Genomic DNA, 13,679 nt, shown 5'->3' on the forward strand with positions numbered 1-13,679 from the left:
ATTGCTGGTCTGTAGGTCCAAATGAGTATACGGTAAGTCACCAGGAGTGAGCAAATATTGAGCATCCCTGCACCTGTTGGACGCCCGAAGAAGCCATAGCCGCCCTGAGAATCCAGATAATCTGTGCTTGAATCGCCGCTCACAAACTGATTGCGCGCTGGCACACTGCGCATGTCAATCGTCACAGATGTCACCCTCTAGATTGTTTGATTGAGGACATGCACTCGGAAGAATCTCAACAGAAGGGATGGCCGTACCGTGTAGCCCGCTTCCTCCTTGCCGGCCTCGCATGAAACAGGTTGCCACCAGGCTGCAGCTCCGGAAACCTGCAGTCATCGTGATCATATTGCAGTAGGACGACATCCGGATTTTCAAGGCTATGGATACACCTCCTACTCTCCATGAATATAAGTAAGCCAGACTTGCGCAGCCATGCATGAGATGCAGGGGTTTTGTCCTTTTGAAGTCATGCTGATCCACACGATACCTTGGGCGCATGAGGTCAACTCTTGCTGTGCCATGGGTCTGGTCCCAAGCTGCCTTGAATAACCAGTACCCCTGCGCACAAGAGCAACAGCTTCAGTGCAATGGAGCTGTGCAAACTGTTGTGTACAAAAATAATCAATGTTTAAGAAATTACGATGGACATGACATGCTCATAACTAACCAGTGGCATCTGCTCCCCTTGCACTCCCGCTGACTGCAATGCATCAGGAGCACCCTGAACGTGAGCCAGACCGCCGCGGTTATACTGACCGCTGGATGGGGCAGTGAAAGGCATGGAATTTTGGAGTTTCCCAGGCTGCGTAGCTTGCGCTGCTGCTGACTGCTGGGTCTTACGCTGTGAGGGGCCACTGTCAGTCAGAAACTGATTACTGGAAGGTGCCTGTCCCATGATTCGTCAGAACTTTGAATCGTTGATACCAGGTGTCAAGTAGCACAACCTTCACATCCAAGATTCAGGATCGCATCAGAATTGACATTATGGAAAGTGAACAGCTAGACAGCTCGGCATCAGCAGGCATCCGCACTGCAGCTTCCTCCAAAAGCTGTGCTATTGGGAAGCTGTCGTCAGCAGAGGACATGCATCGACATTCTCCCATTGGAAAGGAAAGGGAAGAGCATCACAACTGGAGATTATTGATTTCAATCGATTCTGCTGTTTTGGGGCACAGACCAAGCAGGGCGATATCAAAATGTTCTCCACCCGCGGCGACTTTGCTCTGAGTAAAAGTGATGGCGTCGAGGTTGTTTCTCGTGCAGAAAGCGATAATCGTGCATCTAGATTTCTCAACAATGTAGGAGAGAATCTTCTGCGCGGCATCAATGAGCGCAATAGAGGTGTCGCTCCATTTGCGTCGATCTCCTCGCCTGGCATTGGACTGGTGCCCAGGATGGAGAGGAAGATTGGCATAGAATTCCCGGAGACCTTCTGTCATATCTCACAGAAAGACTGTCCAGCTTTGATTGGGACAGGGTAAGATGCTGTATCTGCGTTTCTTACTGCCCCCTGTCACAGCATTCCATCATTTCCGAACAGTATACTTTACTCTACCAACTGCTGATGCCGCAGGGCGCGCGCTAAGAAATTGGCAGGCCTCAAGAACATTGATGGTAGGTATCCTCACGCTGCTTGTCTGGCAGACAAATTGAGATTGGCCTTGCACCTATGTTGTCCTCCTGCTCCCATCAAGAAGAATGCTAATACCCTCGTTTGTATCATTCTGCAGTGTACGCCATGGGATTTTACATTGATTCAAGAGCAGCCAAACAAGAGTTGGGCCGTGATTTTGACTGTCTCCCTCCTGTGAGTCTGGAGCACAACCAGGTCCTTGCAGAGCGTGAGTGACACATCTGGCCTGGATAATTGTTTAAAATAATTCTCTGAAGGCAACTTCAGCAATGCAGCTCTGTGGAACATTGTCATATATGGTATTTGCGGCTTTTACCACACTGCACTGTCGGAGGGCATGTGCAACTTCAGCATTGCATGAAAGAGGTGCAGTGTAACCGGTCCGACATTTTGGCATGACAGGCTTGAAGACAGCCAACAACATCGAGAAGACCGTCAGGATTGTGGTCACCAGTGGCATGGTGAATCAGTCACGCTTCTCAAAGGGGCTGCGTGAAAGCTTGGAACCCCGCCTCAAACAGGTATGTTTGTGGTCTCGTTTTACACTCTGTTGGAAGAAAAGGCCTCTTACAAGGCCCTTGTTGTGGAGTGGCAATATAAATTATGGGTTTAAGGGTTGCAAAGCAAGATTTGTTGTTAATTCAGACTGGGGACACGGCTGCTCTCGACGAGTTTGAGGCGCTCTTCAAGGGTGCACAATTTTACAAGGGCTTGGAGATGAGCTTTACCAACACAAAGAACGGCAGCCTGGCCCTCAGGATAGGCAACAAGGAGGTGAACACTCTTTTTCTTGGCATGCTGAGACACTGCAGAAGTCATTAATGCAAACATTACTTCATTGCTTGACTCTCATGCGCGGTGTGTGGGAGGTTACATCTCTGGTGGCATGAGCAGGTGGGTCAAGTCCACGCCCCAGGCTTCACAAGGGCATTCTTTGATCTCTACTTGGGAACAGATCCCGTTTCACCGGACGGCAAGGCCAGCATTGCTAAGGGTCTTGCTGCAGTCATTTCTAAAGCAGGATCATAGAGCAGGAATGGTCGCATTGGGCTCAGCAGCAGCTGTGTTCGAGAACAAAAGTCAACAGTGTACAGTGGATCCTGTGATAGCAGTACTGACATGAGTTGAGCGACTGGTTGAAGCACAGATAGAAGTTAAGTTATGGTAGTCCAGAGATGTGTTCAAGATTTTCTGATGTGATCCAGTTGCACAACCGTGGGAGAGCGAGCATGCTGAATTCATCAGATCATCAATAGATGTTGATCAGCGGCCTGAAGTAGAACGGTAGGTCTTGCACTTATTGCCCAGATAAGAGGCTTGCTGGGGCATGTAGGCGCATCACTCAAGGTTCAGATACGTATACGTACAGAGTTATTACAACAATATGACATTCCTCACAATCCTATTTTGGTCTAGTAGCTCTAGAAGAGAACCTCCAAAGTGAGGCAAGAGGTGATATGTCTCACGTAAGTTTCAGCACTTCTTGCAACTCAATGAAAGCCTGTCAAATAAGTCTTCATGGCTCTACTTGATGACCACCGTCGTGTTCTCTTCCAACCACTCCAGCACCTTCTGTGCCTGCATGCATTCGGCACGAGAGTGTCATGGGTGCAGTGTAATACTTGTAAATATATGCTGGCCTAAGAGATCCTCCCTCGTCTGAAAAACGCTGTCTTCTACAAAATGCCAGTGCACTCCACAACATACGACAGCACATTTGCTGCAGATGTAAAAATGTATAAGGGCCAAAACAATCACCAGAATTCTTCAAAGCAGAGTAAAGAAAAATCTAGCTACTGACCTTCAACACTTCCTCCACCTGTTCACGCAGCCGTGACTCATCAAAATCCTGGTCTTCCTGCTTGAAGTCATGTGCAGCGTCTTCCATCTCCTTCCTGATATCCTGCTCCGCCAGCTGCATGCCCTCCTGCTCAAAGATGTCTGCAATGCCCAGCGTCGCCCTCTGCAGTATCAGCAGCTTCTCCCGCCTGGCCCACACCAGCAATTCTCATCACATGGTTTCCGCTTAATCCACTTCCGATTGCTCACTTCCGACTGCTGAAGTCACAGGAAGAGGGAAGGACAAGCAAGGGCCACTCTGCATTTTTGGCAGGGAGATCACCTGGAATCAATGTAATTTGCCAGCATCTCTGGAGTGGCCAGCTGGTTGACCTGCTCAAACGAGAGATTCTCCTGCGCAACAGAACACAAAAACTCCCTTCAGAATAATTTATCGAGAACTTCATTCCTGGCCTAAGCCCCAGGGAACTAGCCGCACACCACATGCACTTACAGCACCCAGGCACCAACTCCAGTCCTGAGAACCTTCAGACAATTGCTTGCGCTAAACATGCCTGCGTGGGGGGATCATTGAATTGTGAAGTCTGTCCTTCATAGATTGCAAAGCGGGGCTGCTGCAGGGCTTGCCTTGAGCTGGATCTCGTGCAACTTGGCCTGGTACTCGTTCTCGGCCAGCTGGCGGATGGCGGAGTCGGGGATGTCGGCGTCCACGCAGTCGGCCACCGCGCGGATCAGCGCCTCGTGCACCGCCTCCTTCTGGTCCTCCTCGCGCTGCGCCGCGGTGCTGTCGGCCAGCGCGGATCGCAGCGACTCCACGCTGCCCACCCCCGGGAAGGACGCCTCCACCAGATCATCCGTCAGCTGCAGTGGCACACGCGCATGTCTTCTCAGCTGACAATAGGGACACGGCACATTTCTGAGTGCTTGCTGTGCGCAGGGATCTGCTCTGAGGAAATGGGCAATCACATGGCTGTACGTCAGCTGCGGAGGCACATGCGCATGTCTCCTCCGTCAGCTGCCGCGCACAGCGTGATGTCAGCTCGCTTGCTCCATGAAAAAGGACATCCCGTGACGTTTCATGTGCCGGGACGGAATCTGACAATAGAAGACAAATAGATATGGCACTGATGCCCTTGACCATGTAAGCACTTGCCCGGTTCGCTCCTCAAATGGACAACACGTCCACGCTAGCATCAGGTGACCCTTTTTCTTATCGCGGTGACTCCCCAACGTGTTGGCCAGCATATTGTTTCCAGAGTGTGGCGCACAGTGTCTCTGTCGTGTGAGGACATGCAGGCAGGCAGGGGGCGCACCTCAGGCAGCTCCCACTCAAAGAGCTCATTGAGCTTGATGTCGGCCCTGACCTCCACTCCGCGCAGGCTGTCCGGCTCCCACCAGGTGTCCCCCACCGAAGTTGTGATGGCGCGCTCTTCACCCACGACCATGCCCACCATTCCCTCCACAACTCCTGCAGATTATCAATCATTCGTGCCGATCATCAAACATTCAAGCCAAATCCTGTAGATACAAATAATCTCCACAGCAAGGTATCCATTTTCATGCCCCTGAGAAGAGGCACAGGGGCAGGCTTGCCGCGGCTTTAACCATTAATAGACCAAAACTCAAGGCAGATTTTCATCGTGTCAACATTGCAGCAGCATGCCACCATACATTGCCACAGGAGGTGCCTGCTCCGGAGCAGTCCTCAATGCTCCAATTCAGATCTAAACTCAAAATTAGAAGTAAAGGAAGCGGGGCGCGGCGGCGCACCGACAAGGCCGATGGCGCGGTCGCCGAGGCCGGTGTCGAGCTGCATGCCGCGGCGCTGCGAGCCCGTGATGGCCTCGCCCGTGTCAGTGCGCACCGTGCTGAAGTCCACTATCGCCACGTCACCATGCTGCAGCGGCCGCCCCGCCACCAGCTTCATGGTGCCCTTGTTCTTGCGCAGCTGCAGGATCTTCGCCTCCGCTGTGGCCGCATCATCCTCCGCACCCCCCAGCGTACCCACCTCCACCTGTGACAGTCCCCCCGGTGTTCTGACCTCATGCGCTCAACAACAAAGGGTGTTACCGTAGTGACCGGTCTAAACCTCGCACAAAACAATTGTTTTCAAGCTTGCGGGAATCAAAAATAATATCTTTTTGTCGTGCGGGAAAGTGCCTGTGGGATCGTTAATTAACTATGTCGGGCCAAAAATTTTGCAAAACACTAGTAGGATGGGCCGATGTCGGCATTGCGGGATCCAAAAATAGTCCTTTTGATCGTGTGGGAAAGCCCTGCGGGAACCTGTTTGATATCTCGATTTTTGGAAGTGCGGAATTTAGACCGGTCACTACGGTACTGTAACATGGCCTTGAATGTGCGTTGAGTTTGTGAGTTAACTGTTGCGGCAGGCCGGCCGGCCGGGACATGGCCTTAGGCCATTAGCTGCACAGCAGCAGATCCATGCTGCTCAGATCGAGGGGCCGGCATGGTGAGCCGTGATTGCAGCCTTTCTGTTTCTGCGCCGGGTGCAGGCCAGCAGGTGGTGCAGCATGTACCGTACCTTGATGTCTTTGTAGGAGGCCTTCCAGGAGTGCGTGGGCTGGATGTCCAGGCCGACATGGAAGGTGAAGCTGCTGTCCAGGCTGAAGACCTTGTGCAGCTCATCAAACTGCTCCTCTATGCGCTCCGACTCGGCTATGGCCGTGTCCTTGTACCTCTGGAGGGCCTGCATTTGACTGGGATCGCTGAGATACTTTTCACAGCATACATATGAAAAGACCTGGACAATTGGTACCACGCCGAGCACTCTAAAAGACATCAAACGGCTTTGCCAGTTGCAGGAGCCGCACCACTGGCAAGACATCGTTGAGAATGATTTCCATGCAGGCGCCGTTGGCTGCCTCCGGGCCCCCAGCAGCATTGATGACTACACGATCAGGTACCTGCACCATCAAAGATGCATGCTGGATGGGCGCTGCTTCTGGGCCACAAATACTCCCACATGAGCACCCGCATGAAATGCAAAGGTGCATGAACCATACCTTCTTGCCCTTCCTGAATCCTGGGACATCTGTTTCGACGCGTAATTTCTTCATTGCGCGCAGGTATGCCTTGCGGACAAAAGCCACTGGCACTGTGACAGTCAGTCGGATGTGGGAGTTTGGCAGCACTTCCTCCTCCACTGTGACTGACTCGCCAGCCTGTGCTTGTGCACTGGGTGCCAACGACGTGCTGGCTTCCTCAGATGCAGGATTCACCACTTCTATCTCTGAAGCCTGTGCAAAAATCCTGCAGGAACCTGTCCGGTCCTTGCATGGATGGAGCTTGCTGCAAAGTGCTGGACGCATTGCCTGTATATCAAGAAGCAAACGTTCAGACGCTATCTCTGATCCGTCGCTCTTCCTCACTTCCTCTGTGTTCCATGACTTGAGGATGCTCCTTCAATTTTTTCAAAGCTATTGATTTTGCCATGCGCGGACATAGCAAGTGTGACGTGATTTAATTCACCCGATTTGAGCTGGCAAGTCGTCGGGATCCCGCATGGCAGACATGTATCGGGACGCGTGCACTTGATACATCGTGTGTTGTTTTCAAAGTATTCATCTTCAGTCCTCCTTGGTGAAGGCACTATCTTTGATAATACCTACAACTTAAGCAATGCTCAAATAGGTTACTACGGGGTAAAGACTTTCACAATGAACCTCCAAGGCGGCACCAACTCGGAAAAGCGCAGTTGCGTGGGTACTACTAACCGATAATGGATAAGGACTCTCATGCTCGAGGGGAACCAGCTTCTGCGCAAGCTTTTTTGCTGCTGTCTTGAAAATGCAACCTCTGGGCAAACTTCTTTATCGTAGTTGTGTAGAAGGAGCACGCAGCGCATTGATGGTGAGCATATATGCATAATGCAGCCGCCGGCGAGTTGGCTGAGCCGACTCTTCTGGGTACACCAGTGGCATTGCATGCATTTTTGCAGTTTCACCGGCTGGCGTCAGCCTGCACTCCGCGGCATCTCAATGCATTCTGCTGCCTATAGTGGCTGATGTAAGGTGAAATGTGCATTACAACGCTGCACAACGGTGGGTGCATACACAGAAAGTCTTTGAAGGAACTTGAGATCCCTGACCAACAAATCGTCAACACCAAATTCGGTGAAGGCTGACAAAGTGTGTACCACAGAGTCTTGCTCCAGCTTGGCACTGCTTTTTTTCGCATCCCTAAGCCTTTCAACAACTTGCAATTCCCCTCGGGCCCAGTCAAGCACCAAATTCTTAGCCCTGCAATTAGGCATGTCTGTGTCGAGCCAGGACAACCCAGCTCTAGTCTGGGAGATTCTCTGGACTGGACGCAACTTCCCACGAGCCTCACCACTACTGATGGGACATCTAGATACTAGACAAAGAGGGAGCAACAAGCATTATGGAGTCCACATTGCGGGCAAGGCTAGCGTTGTTCTGAACAGCACAGAGCAAAACACTCAGGTGCAAGCTGCCAGATCAATATCAGACGCGTCCCCTGCGCAGATGCCCAGATGCAAAGCTTCCTGCCATTTGGCATGTCTATTGAAATGAAACGAGCAGCCGCAAGCGAGGCAGTGCTTATTCCAAGAAGCATATTCAATTGTCTGCTTATGCTCAGCAGATCAGCTCACAGCCCCAGAGAAGACGCGCGGATTAGCATCCAACAGTTGCCAACTTCCGAGATACAGTTGTCAAGAGGCATGCTAGCCGGCCGGCAAGCAGAGAAAGTCCCATTCCAGTGGCTTAGGAGCCGGCAGCGGCCTTGGCTGCGCTGATCATCTCCTCACCCATAGACTGCAGCGAAAATATTGGTCTTAGCACGCAATCAAATAACGCTGTAGATAATGTGCAGGCTGATACACACGAGCCCATGCAAGCGACAGAGAGTCAAGCAGGGAGTGCCACCCATGAGGAGATGCACACCTTCAGCACAGTGACGACCAGCTCCTTGCCGGCGTCAAAGTCCTCCTTGATCTGCTGGGCCAGCTTCTCGGCATCGTCAGTACCCTTTGGCAGGGACAGGTCATCCTTGGTGTTGCCGCTCTCGTCCATCAGGGACACCTGTGCCACACAAGACATTGGCCCCCTTTCCAAGCAAGCGCAACTTGTCTTCTCTCTCTCCTAGCACCTTTTTGCAACATTTAGTCAATATGAGCAAGAGACGTACGAAGTCATCCTCGTTGACATCCAGGAGAGTGAATTCCTGGCGACTGACGTGAGGCACCTGCACACCAAAGACAACATGCTCTCTCTCAGAGAACACCTGGGATCACTCGTGTCTCTAGCGAGACACGCAAGCTAAGAAAACCGGTGTGATTGCTCTTTGTGAAGTCAAATGAATTCAGAACGCATTCCAACCACTTCCACCACAGGCAGGGATGGAGGCAAAGGAGAGGTAAAAAGGGCGCACATCACAATTGTGGGAAGAGGGAGTCAGATCCTCATATTTCTTGCCAGTGAAGATGTCAATGGCCACGAAATGGCACTTGGCGTGACCGTGCTTGCCGGTCTTTGAAGTGGACACATCAGCCACCTGTTCCACACCATACTTAGATTCGTCAGATGCGTGTCCACAGCTGATCACAAGCAGGCAGATGTGAACTCTCTATTGGCGTATTTCCATAAGAAATGTTTGAATGCAAGCGAAGCAATCAATACTGTTGCATCACACACTATGTCAAGGACTCTGGCTGCCGAAAAGTGACAGCAAAAGTAGTGTTCCCATCGAGATCCAGGTCAGAACCGAATCGCCTGACCTTGCAGGGGCGGCCCTTGATCACAAGGAAGCCGTTCTTGCGAATGGTTCCAGCCTGCTGGGGGTATGTCAGAGAGGCTCCAGCATCAGCACTCTCAAAGTGCACATCGTGTCCGTGGTGATCGTCCTGAGGTGCGTCAGCCATGGTTTCTATACGCTGTTATTCAACGCAGCAGGCAAAGGTTGAATGCTGTTCTGGCTTGCACAAGCACCTGCGCCGGCGGTGGGCACCACTGGAGGGTTTTCACCCTCTGGTGTTCTAATTCAGGGGCCAGCTGGCCCTCGAGCTCGCTGTCCAGGCTGGCCGGCCAAACCTCGTACTGCATAGAGAAGAATTCGAGCCACCGATCTGGCCTCAAAACGGCCCCATTAATGCCGTCCGAAGCTTTGTCGCTCTTTTCTGAAGGATTTGGACGTAAATAGCCCGGCTGTTCAATATGGCGGACCGCACGGTGGAAGTCTATCGTGTACAGGAATTGGAGAGCGTTCTGGACTCCCTCTATGGAACTTCAGGTGCTGAATTGAAGCAATACGTACCACTTGTCAATCCAACCCAGCAAAATACAACCTTGCCCTTCGCCATTCCTGACAGATCGTTTGTGTGATGATAAACAGTGGAAGGTGCCACAGAACGGTACGCCAACCTGATCAATGACTTCAAGAACAAGTACGGAGTGGCTCCAGAATTCATCGGCAGGTCTCCTGGTGAGCTTCACCATATGCTGATTTTTTTGCACCCTGTTGGCTGCCGCCTAGTTTTTACCATGGTTGCTGATGCACCGCCATATTTTCCTCCCAGGTCGCGTGAACATCGTTGGGGAACACATAGATTACGAGGGCTATTCAGTGTTGCCCATGGCCATCAGACAGGTGCGCCAGTCGGATTTTAAAGATCCCATTCCCTCTTGATGGAAAATAAAAAAACCCGAGCGAGCTTCCAGGATCCGAAATTTTCGTTGAAGAGGATACGACCTGTTCTTTATTTTTCTTTTGTATTACAGGACACGATAGTAGCCATCGGCAGAGCAAGCGACCTGAATGTGCACGTTGCCACTCTGGCACCAGGCTTGACAGAGGAGGAGTTTACCATTGACGCTGAGGTGCTCCACTTTTTCCAAATAGTCAAGGACCGTATAATTGTTGTAATGCCTGGTGTTATCTTTCCTGAATTGGCAGGATGTGAGGGAGGTGAATTGGCCGTTTTGTGTGCAGCGCATTGGGGTTGCTCTCCACACATGGGTCGACTACGTGAAGGCCGCGTACATTGGCGTCTGCAAGCATCTGCAGAGGAATTCAAGCACGGGCCTCAATCTCCTGATTGAGGGCCAAGTTCCGCAAGGTGAGCACTCATTCGCATTCTGCCCCTAAAGTGCTTCCATGCACGCCCATAAGGTTTTTACATGATTACAGATCCAAGTGCCAGCCTGCCTGCTGTGTAGGCTCCGGGCTGTCCAGCTCTGCTGCCCTTGTGTGCGCTACAGCGCTGGCCATACTTGGCCTGCTTGGCGAGACCGTGCTCCAGGCGGTGAGCTGCCCTATCCAGACTTCCTGATTGATTGACAGAGCACCCCTCCCTGTGCCCTGACGCAGGCTCGGGCCTTTCGAGTTCCTCAGCGCTTGTCTGTGCCTCTGCGCTTGCATTCCTGGCCATGTCACACACTGGGCATCTTGTGCAATCGGTGAGGCCGTGTGTACTGCATCTATGCCATTCTGATCACATTACAGTGTTGTGGTGAATGCTGGGTGATCTCCGATCTCACAATGCAGCTTTGCAAATTGCAGGAGGTGGCGCAGTTCACGGCGGAGTGTGAGAAGTTTGTGGGCACAGAGTCTGGCGGCATGGACCAGGCCATCTCCATCATGGGCGAGCTGGGCAAGGCCAAGCTGGTGCACTTCAACCCGGTGAGCCCTTCTGCTTTTAATCATACCAATTGCAGTGTGCACTGATGAATATCCTGCGCATCGATACACATACCTTGAGATGGTGTGTGTCCCTGTCAGAGCGCAGCAAAGACCCTTCATAAACGCATAATATACGTCCCCAGAGCCAGATGCTGCGCAGGAAGCCTGGCCAAACACGGGATCACATGCATGTAGTGCAAATGACTGATGGTTGCTGCTTTTCTTGCAGATCCGCACAGAGGACGCGCCATTGCCAAAGGGGGCCAGTTTTGTGATCGCCAATTCACTGGCGGTGTCAAAGAAAGCGGAGGGGGCGGCCCGGCAGTACAACATGCGCGTCGTGGAGTGCCGCCTAGCAGCAGCCGTCCTCGGAGTCAAGCTCGGCCTCGAACCTGTGCGCTCCTGTTCATTCCTCCGACATTCACATGGCCTGATGCTACCTTCGTGACAAGGATGTATGATGACAAATGACATGTTGGCCCTGGTCAGTGCATTGAGCTTCTTCTAGAGTCTGAATACTCCTCTCAGAAATGCGCCTTTGTCTCAGAGATGTTGGTGTGTGCTTCAAAAGGAATTGCACAGGAGAGCCGCTGGAATTCAAAATATAATGTCAAGATACTTGGTGTGGCAGGCGGAGGCTGTGAAGCTGCAGACACTGCAAAAGGTGGAGGACGATGTGAGGGCGGCCCAGAGCAAAATGCTGGCCGGCCCAAAGGGCAGCGTGACGGGCGCGGAGGCCGAGGTGGTGAAGAAGTACTTGGACAAGGAGAAGTACACGCAAGCGGAGCTGGAGCAGCTGCTGGGTGTCGAGCTGGAAAAGATGTTCGAGGGCAACAACAATCAACTGGAGTCTGTAGGCATCGGCTGCAAAGAAACCGGTGCGCTCTCGCCTCCCTGCATTCGCATTCATGCAATTTGGTAGATGCCAAAGCGGCCAGTCCTTCGCCTGTGAATGGCATATAGGGTGCATATGCTGGCACCAAGAACACTGTTAGTCACTGAAGCAGTGTACACTTTCCTAGTTGAAAACAACAAACATCAGCAGTCGTCTTGTTTTCTGCACAGAGAGCCAAAGTGTCACACAGCATGCCTAGCCTGGCAGCTCCACGCAAATAATCCTCAGCATTGAGACTCAGGCATCTATCGCATGCATGGTAGTGAACTTTGGCCTTGGTGCTCAGGCTTCAATCTGCGCGATCGCGCGCTGCATGTGTACTCAGAGGCAGCGCGCGTGGTGGATTTCAAAGCAATCTGCGACAGCGAAGCCAAGCAGGACGATGAGCCCAAGAAATTGGACAAGTTGGCCACCCTCATGAAACAGAGCCACGCTTCCTGCCGGTACGTGCAGTTGTCACAATTAATGCGCCGCGTTATAGCATGTAAATATTGAAGAGACCGCTACTTGATTGTCGCCTTCTTTCGATGCCTGTCAGTTCAGAGCTTCACATTCTGTGAGGAGTTATCCAGTGTTGGAAACTCATCATTGCATGGAGCTCTTGTCAAAGGTGGTGTTGTGCTTTGGCCAACAACCTGGGTGCGGCTGCGCGTGTGTAGGTACGAGTATGACTGCAGCTGCGAGGAGCTGAATCATCTGGTGGAGGCAAGCATCAATGCAGGCGCGCTCGGCTCGCGGCTGACCGGTGCCGGCTGGGGCGGCTGCACCGTCTCCCTTGTGCCAGAGGTGATTTTCTTCTTGCACAGAGAATTCCCTTACGGAGCCTAGCTACTGAATTGGGGAAGCGTGTGCATGCGTGCTCATCTCCCGACATATGCATTGTGGATGTAAGATCTGCAATGACAGTGCGCATGACTGCTGATCTTCTCCAGAACACTGGGGCAATGCACGATGGGCAGCGCCAATTGTGCAGGCCTACAGGAAACAATTAAATTGCACAGGAGTCTTTGTGGGGATCAGAATGCTGTGCACCAGAACAGGTCGTGACAGGTTGTGCTGGTGCAGGGGAAGGTGGAGAGCTTCATTGCCGAAGTGAAGCAGAAGTACTACATGGCGAAGCTCGAGGCGAAGAAGCTGTCACAGAAGGACTTCAAGGAGGATGGCAAGGGTGGCTGGGAGCCTGTTGTAGGCTGGAAGAATGTCATCTTTGCCTCACCCCCCGGCTCTGGTGGCGCCATTCTGGACCTCACAAAGTTTGCCTCCTGATTGCCAATTTTGCTCTTTGGAAGCGTGTTCTTCCAGCACACCGTATCGCAGCTGCTTGTCCTTGCCCAAGCCCATCTGAAGTAGTGAAATGTATACGATAATAACAGTCGTGCCACACGAAAATCAGTTCTCGTTGTCTTCGATCTGGGCCATGGCTAGATTTTTGTGTGTACCTTGTCTTCTGGTGAATATGGGTCACAGGCACATCGCACCCCTTTTTGTGTACTTCAAGAACCCAATGTATAGGCGCATGGCAATCTTTGAGAGATTTTTGAATGGATTGCCATTTCTGGCACGTGAAACTCTATGTTACCTTTGGGCAAACAAGTGTAAAAATTAGTAGCAGCTCAAAGATACATACACGCGCTTATGATTAAAGTGAGTCGGCTCATGAAACCTGCAAAGTTGGTGATTGTATGAAGC

General features: G+C 51.9%; 4 protein-coding genes across 4 annotated transcripts; 2 read left to right on the forward strand and 2 right to left on the reverse strand.

The window, feature by feature from the left end:
- Positions 1 to 1,174: 1,174 nt before the first annotated feature.
- Positions 1,175 to 2,939, forward strand: COCSUDRAFT_33904 (chalcone isomerase). The gene is made up of 6 exons (XM_005645312.1): positions 1,175 to 1,477; positions 1,574 to 1,614; positions 1,731 to 1,841; positions 2,036 to 2,154; positions 2,279 to 2,407; positions 2,528 to 2,939. The coding sequence occupies exons 1-6, from the start codon at positions 1,395 to 1,397 to the stop codon at positions 2,660 to 2,662; spliced, it is 618 nt and encodes a 205-aa protein (XP_005645369.1). The 5' UTR covers positions 1,175 to 1,394; the 3' UTR covers positions 2,663 to 2,939.
- A 218-nt stretch (positions 2,940 to 3,157) lies between these two features.
- Positions 3,158 to 7,081, reverse strand: COCSUDRAFT_67252 (trigger factor; the record flags this gene model as incomplete). The annotated part of the gene is made up of 9 exons (XM_005645313.1): positions 6,926 to 7,081; positions 6,460 to 6,768; positions 6,268 to 6,360; positions 5,979 to 6,143; positions 5,204 to 5,447; positions 4,747 to 4,901; positions 4,083 to 4,294; positions 3,435 to 3,621; positions 3,158 to 3,211 (listed from the first exon to the last, which is right to left on the reverse strand). The coding sequence occupies exons 1-9, from the start codon at positions 7,019 to 7,021 to the stop codon at positions 3,158 to 3,160; spliced, it is 1,515 nt and encodes a 504-aa protein (XP_005645370.1). The 5' UTR covers positions 7,022 to 7,081.
- Positions 7,082 to 8,325: 1,244 nt separating this feature from the next.
- On the reverse strand, positions 8,326 to 9,338 carry COCSUDRAFT_18132 (eukaryotic initiation factor; the record flags this gene model as incomplete). The annotated part of the gene is made up of 4 exons (XM_005645314.1): positions 8,326 to 8,499; positions 8,606 to 8,662; positions 8,849 to 8,971; positions 9,195 to 9,338. The coding sequence occupies 4 exons, from the start codon at positions 9,336 to 9,338 to the stop codon at positions 8,326 to 8,328; spliced, it is 498 nt and encodes a 165-aa protein (XP_005645371.1).
- A 192-nt stretch (positions 9,339 to 9,530) lies between these two features.
- Positions 9,531 to 13,603, forward strand: COCSUDRAFT_25096 (Galactokinase). Its single transcript, XM_005645315.1, has 12 exons — positions 9,531 to 9,706; positions 9,809 to 9,898; positions 9,993 to 10,063; positions 10,195 to 10,293; positions 10,406 to 10,532; positions 10,633 to 10,718; positions 10,976 to 11,095; positions 11,325 to 11,489; positions 11,766 to 11,944; positions 12,254 to 12,433; positions 12,650 to 12,776; positions 13,056 to 13,603. The coding sequence occupies exons 1-12, from the start codon at positions 9,631 to 9,633 to the stop codon at positions 13,254 to 13,256; spliced, it is 1,521 nt and encodes a 506-aa protein (XP_005645372.1). The 5' UTR covers positions 9,531 to 9,630; the 3' UTR covers positions 13,257 to 13,603.
- The last annotated feature ends 76 nt before the right edge of the window (positions 13,604 to 13,679 follow it).

This window comes from Coccomyxa subellipsoidea, assembly GCF_000258705.1.
Source record: "Coccomyxa subellipsoidea C-169, whole genome shotgun sequence".
NCBI lineage: Eukaryota > Viridiplantae > Chlorophyta > Trebouxiophyceae > Coccomyxaceae > Coccomyxa > Coccomyxa subellipsoidea.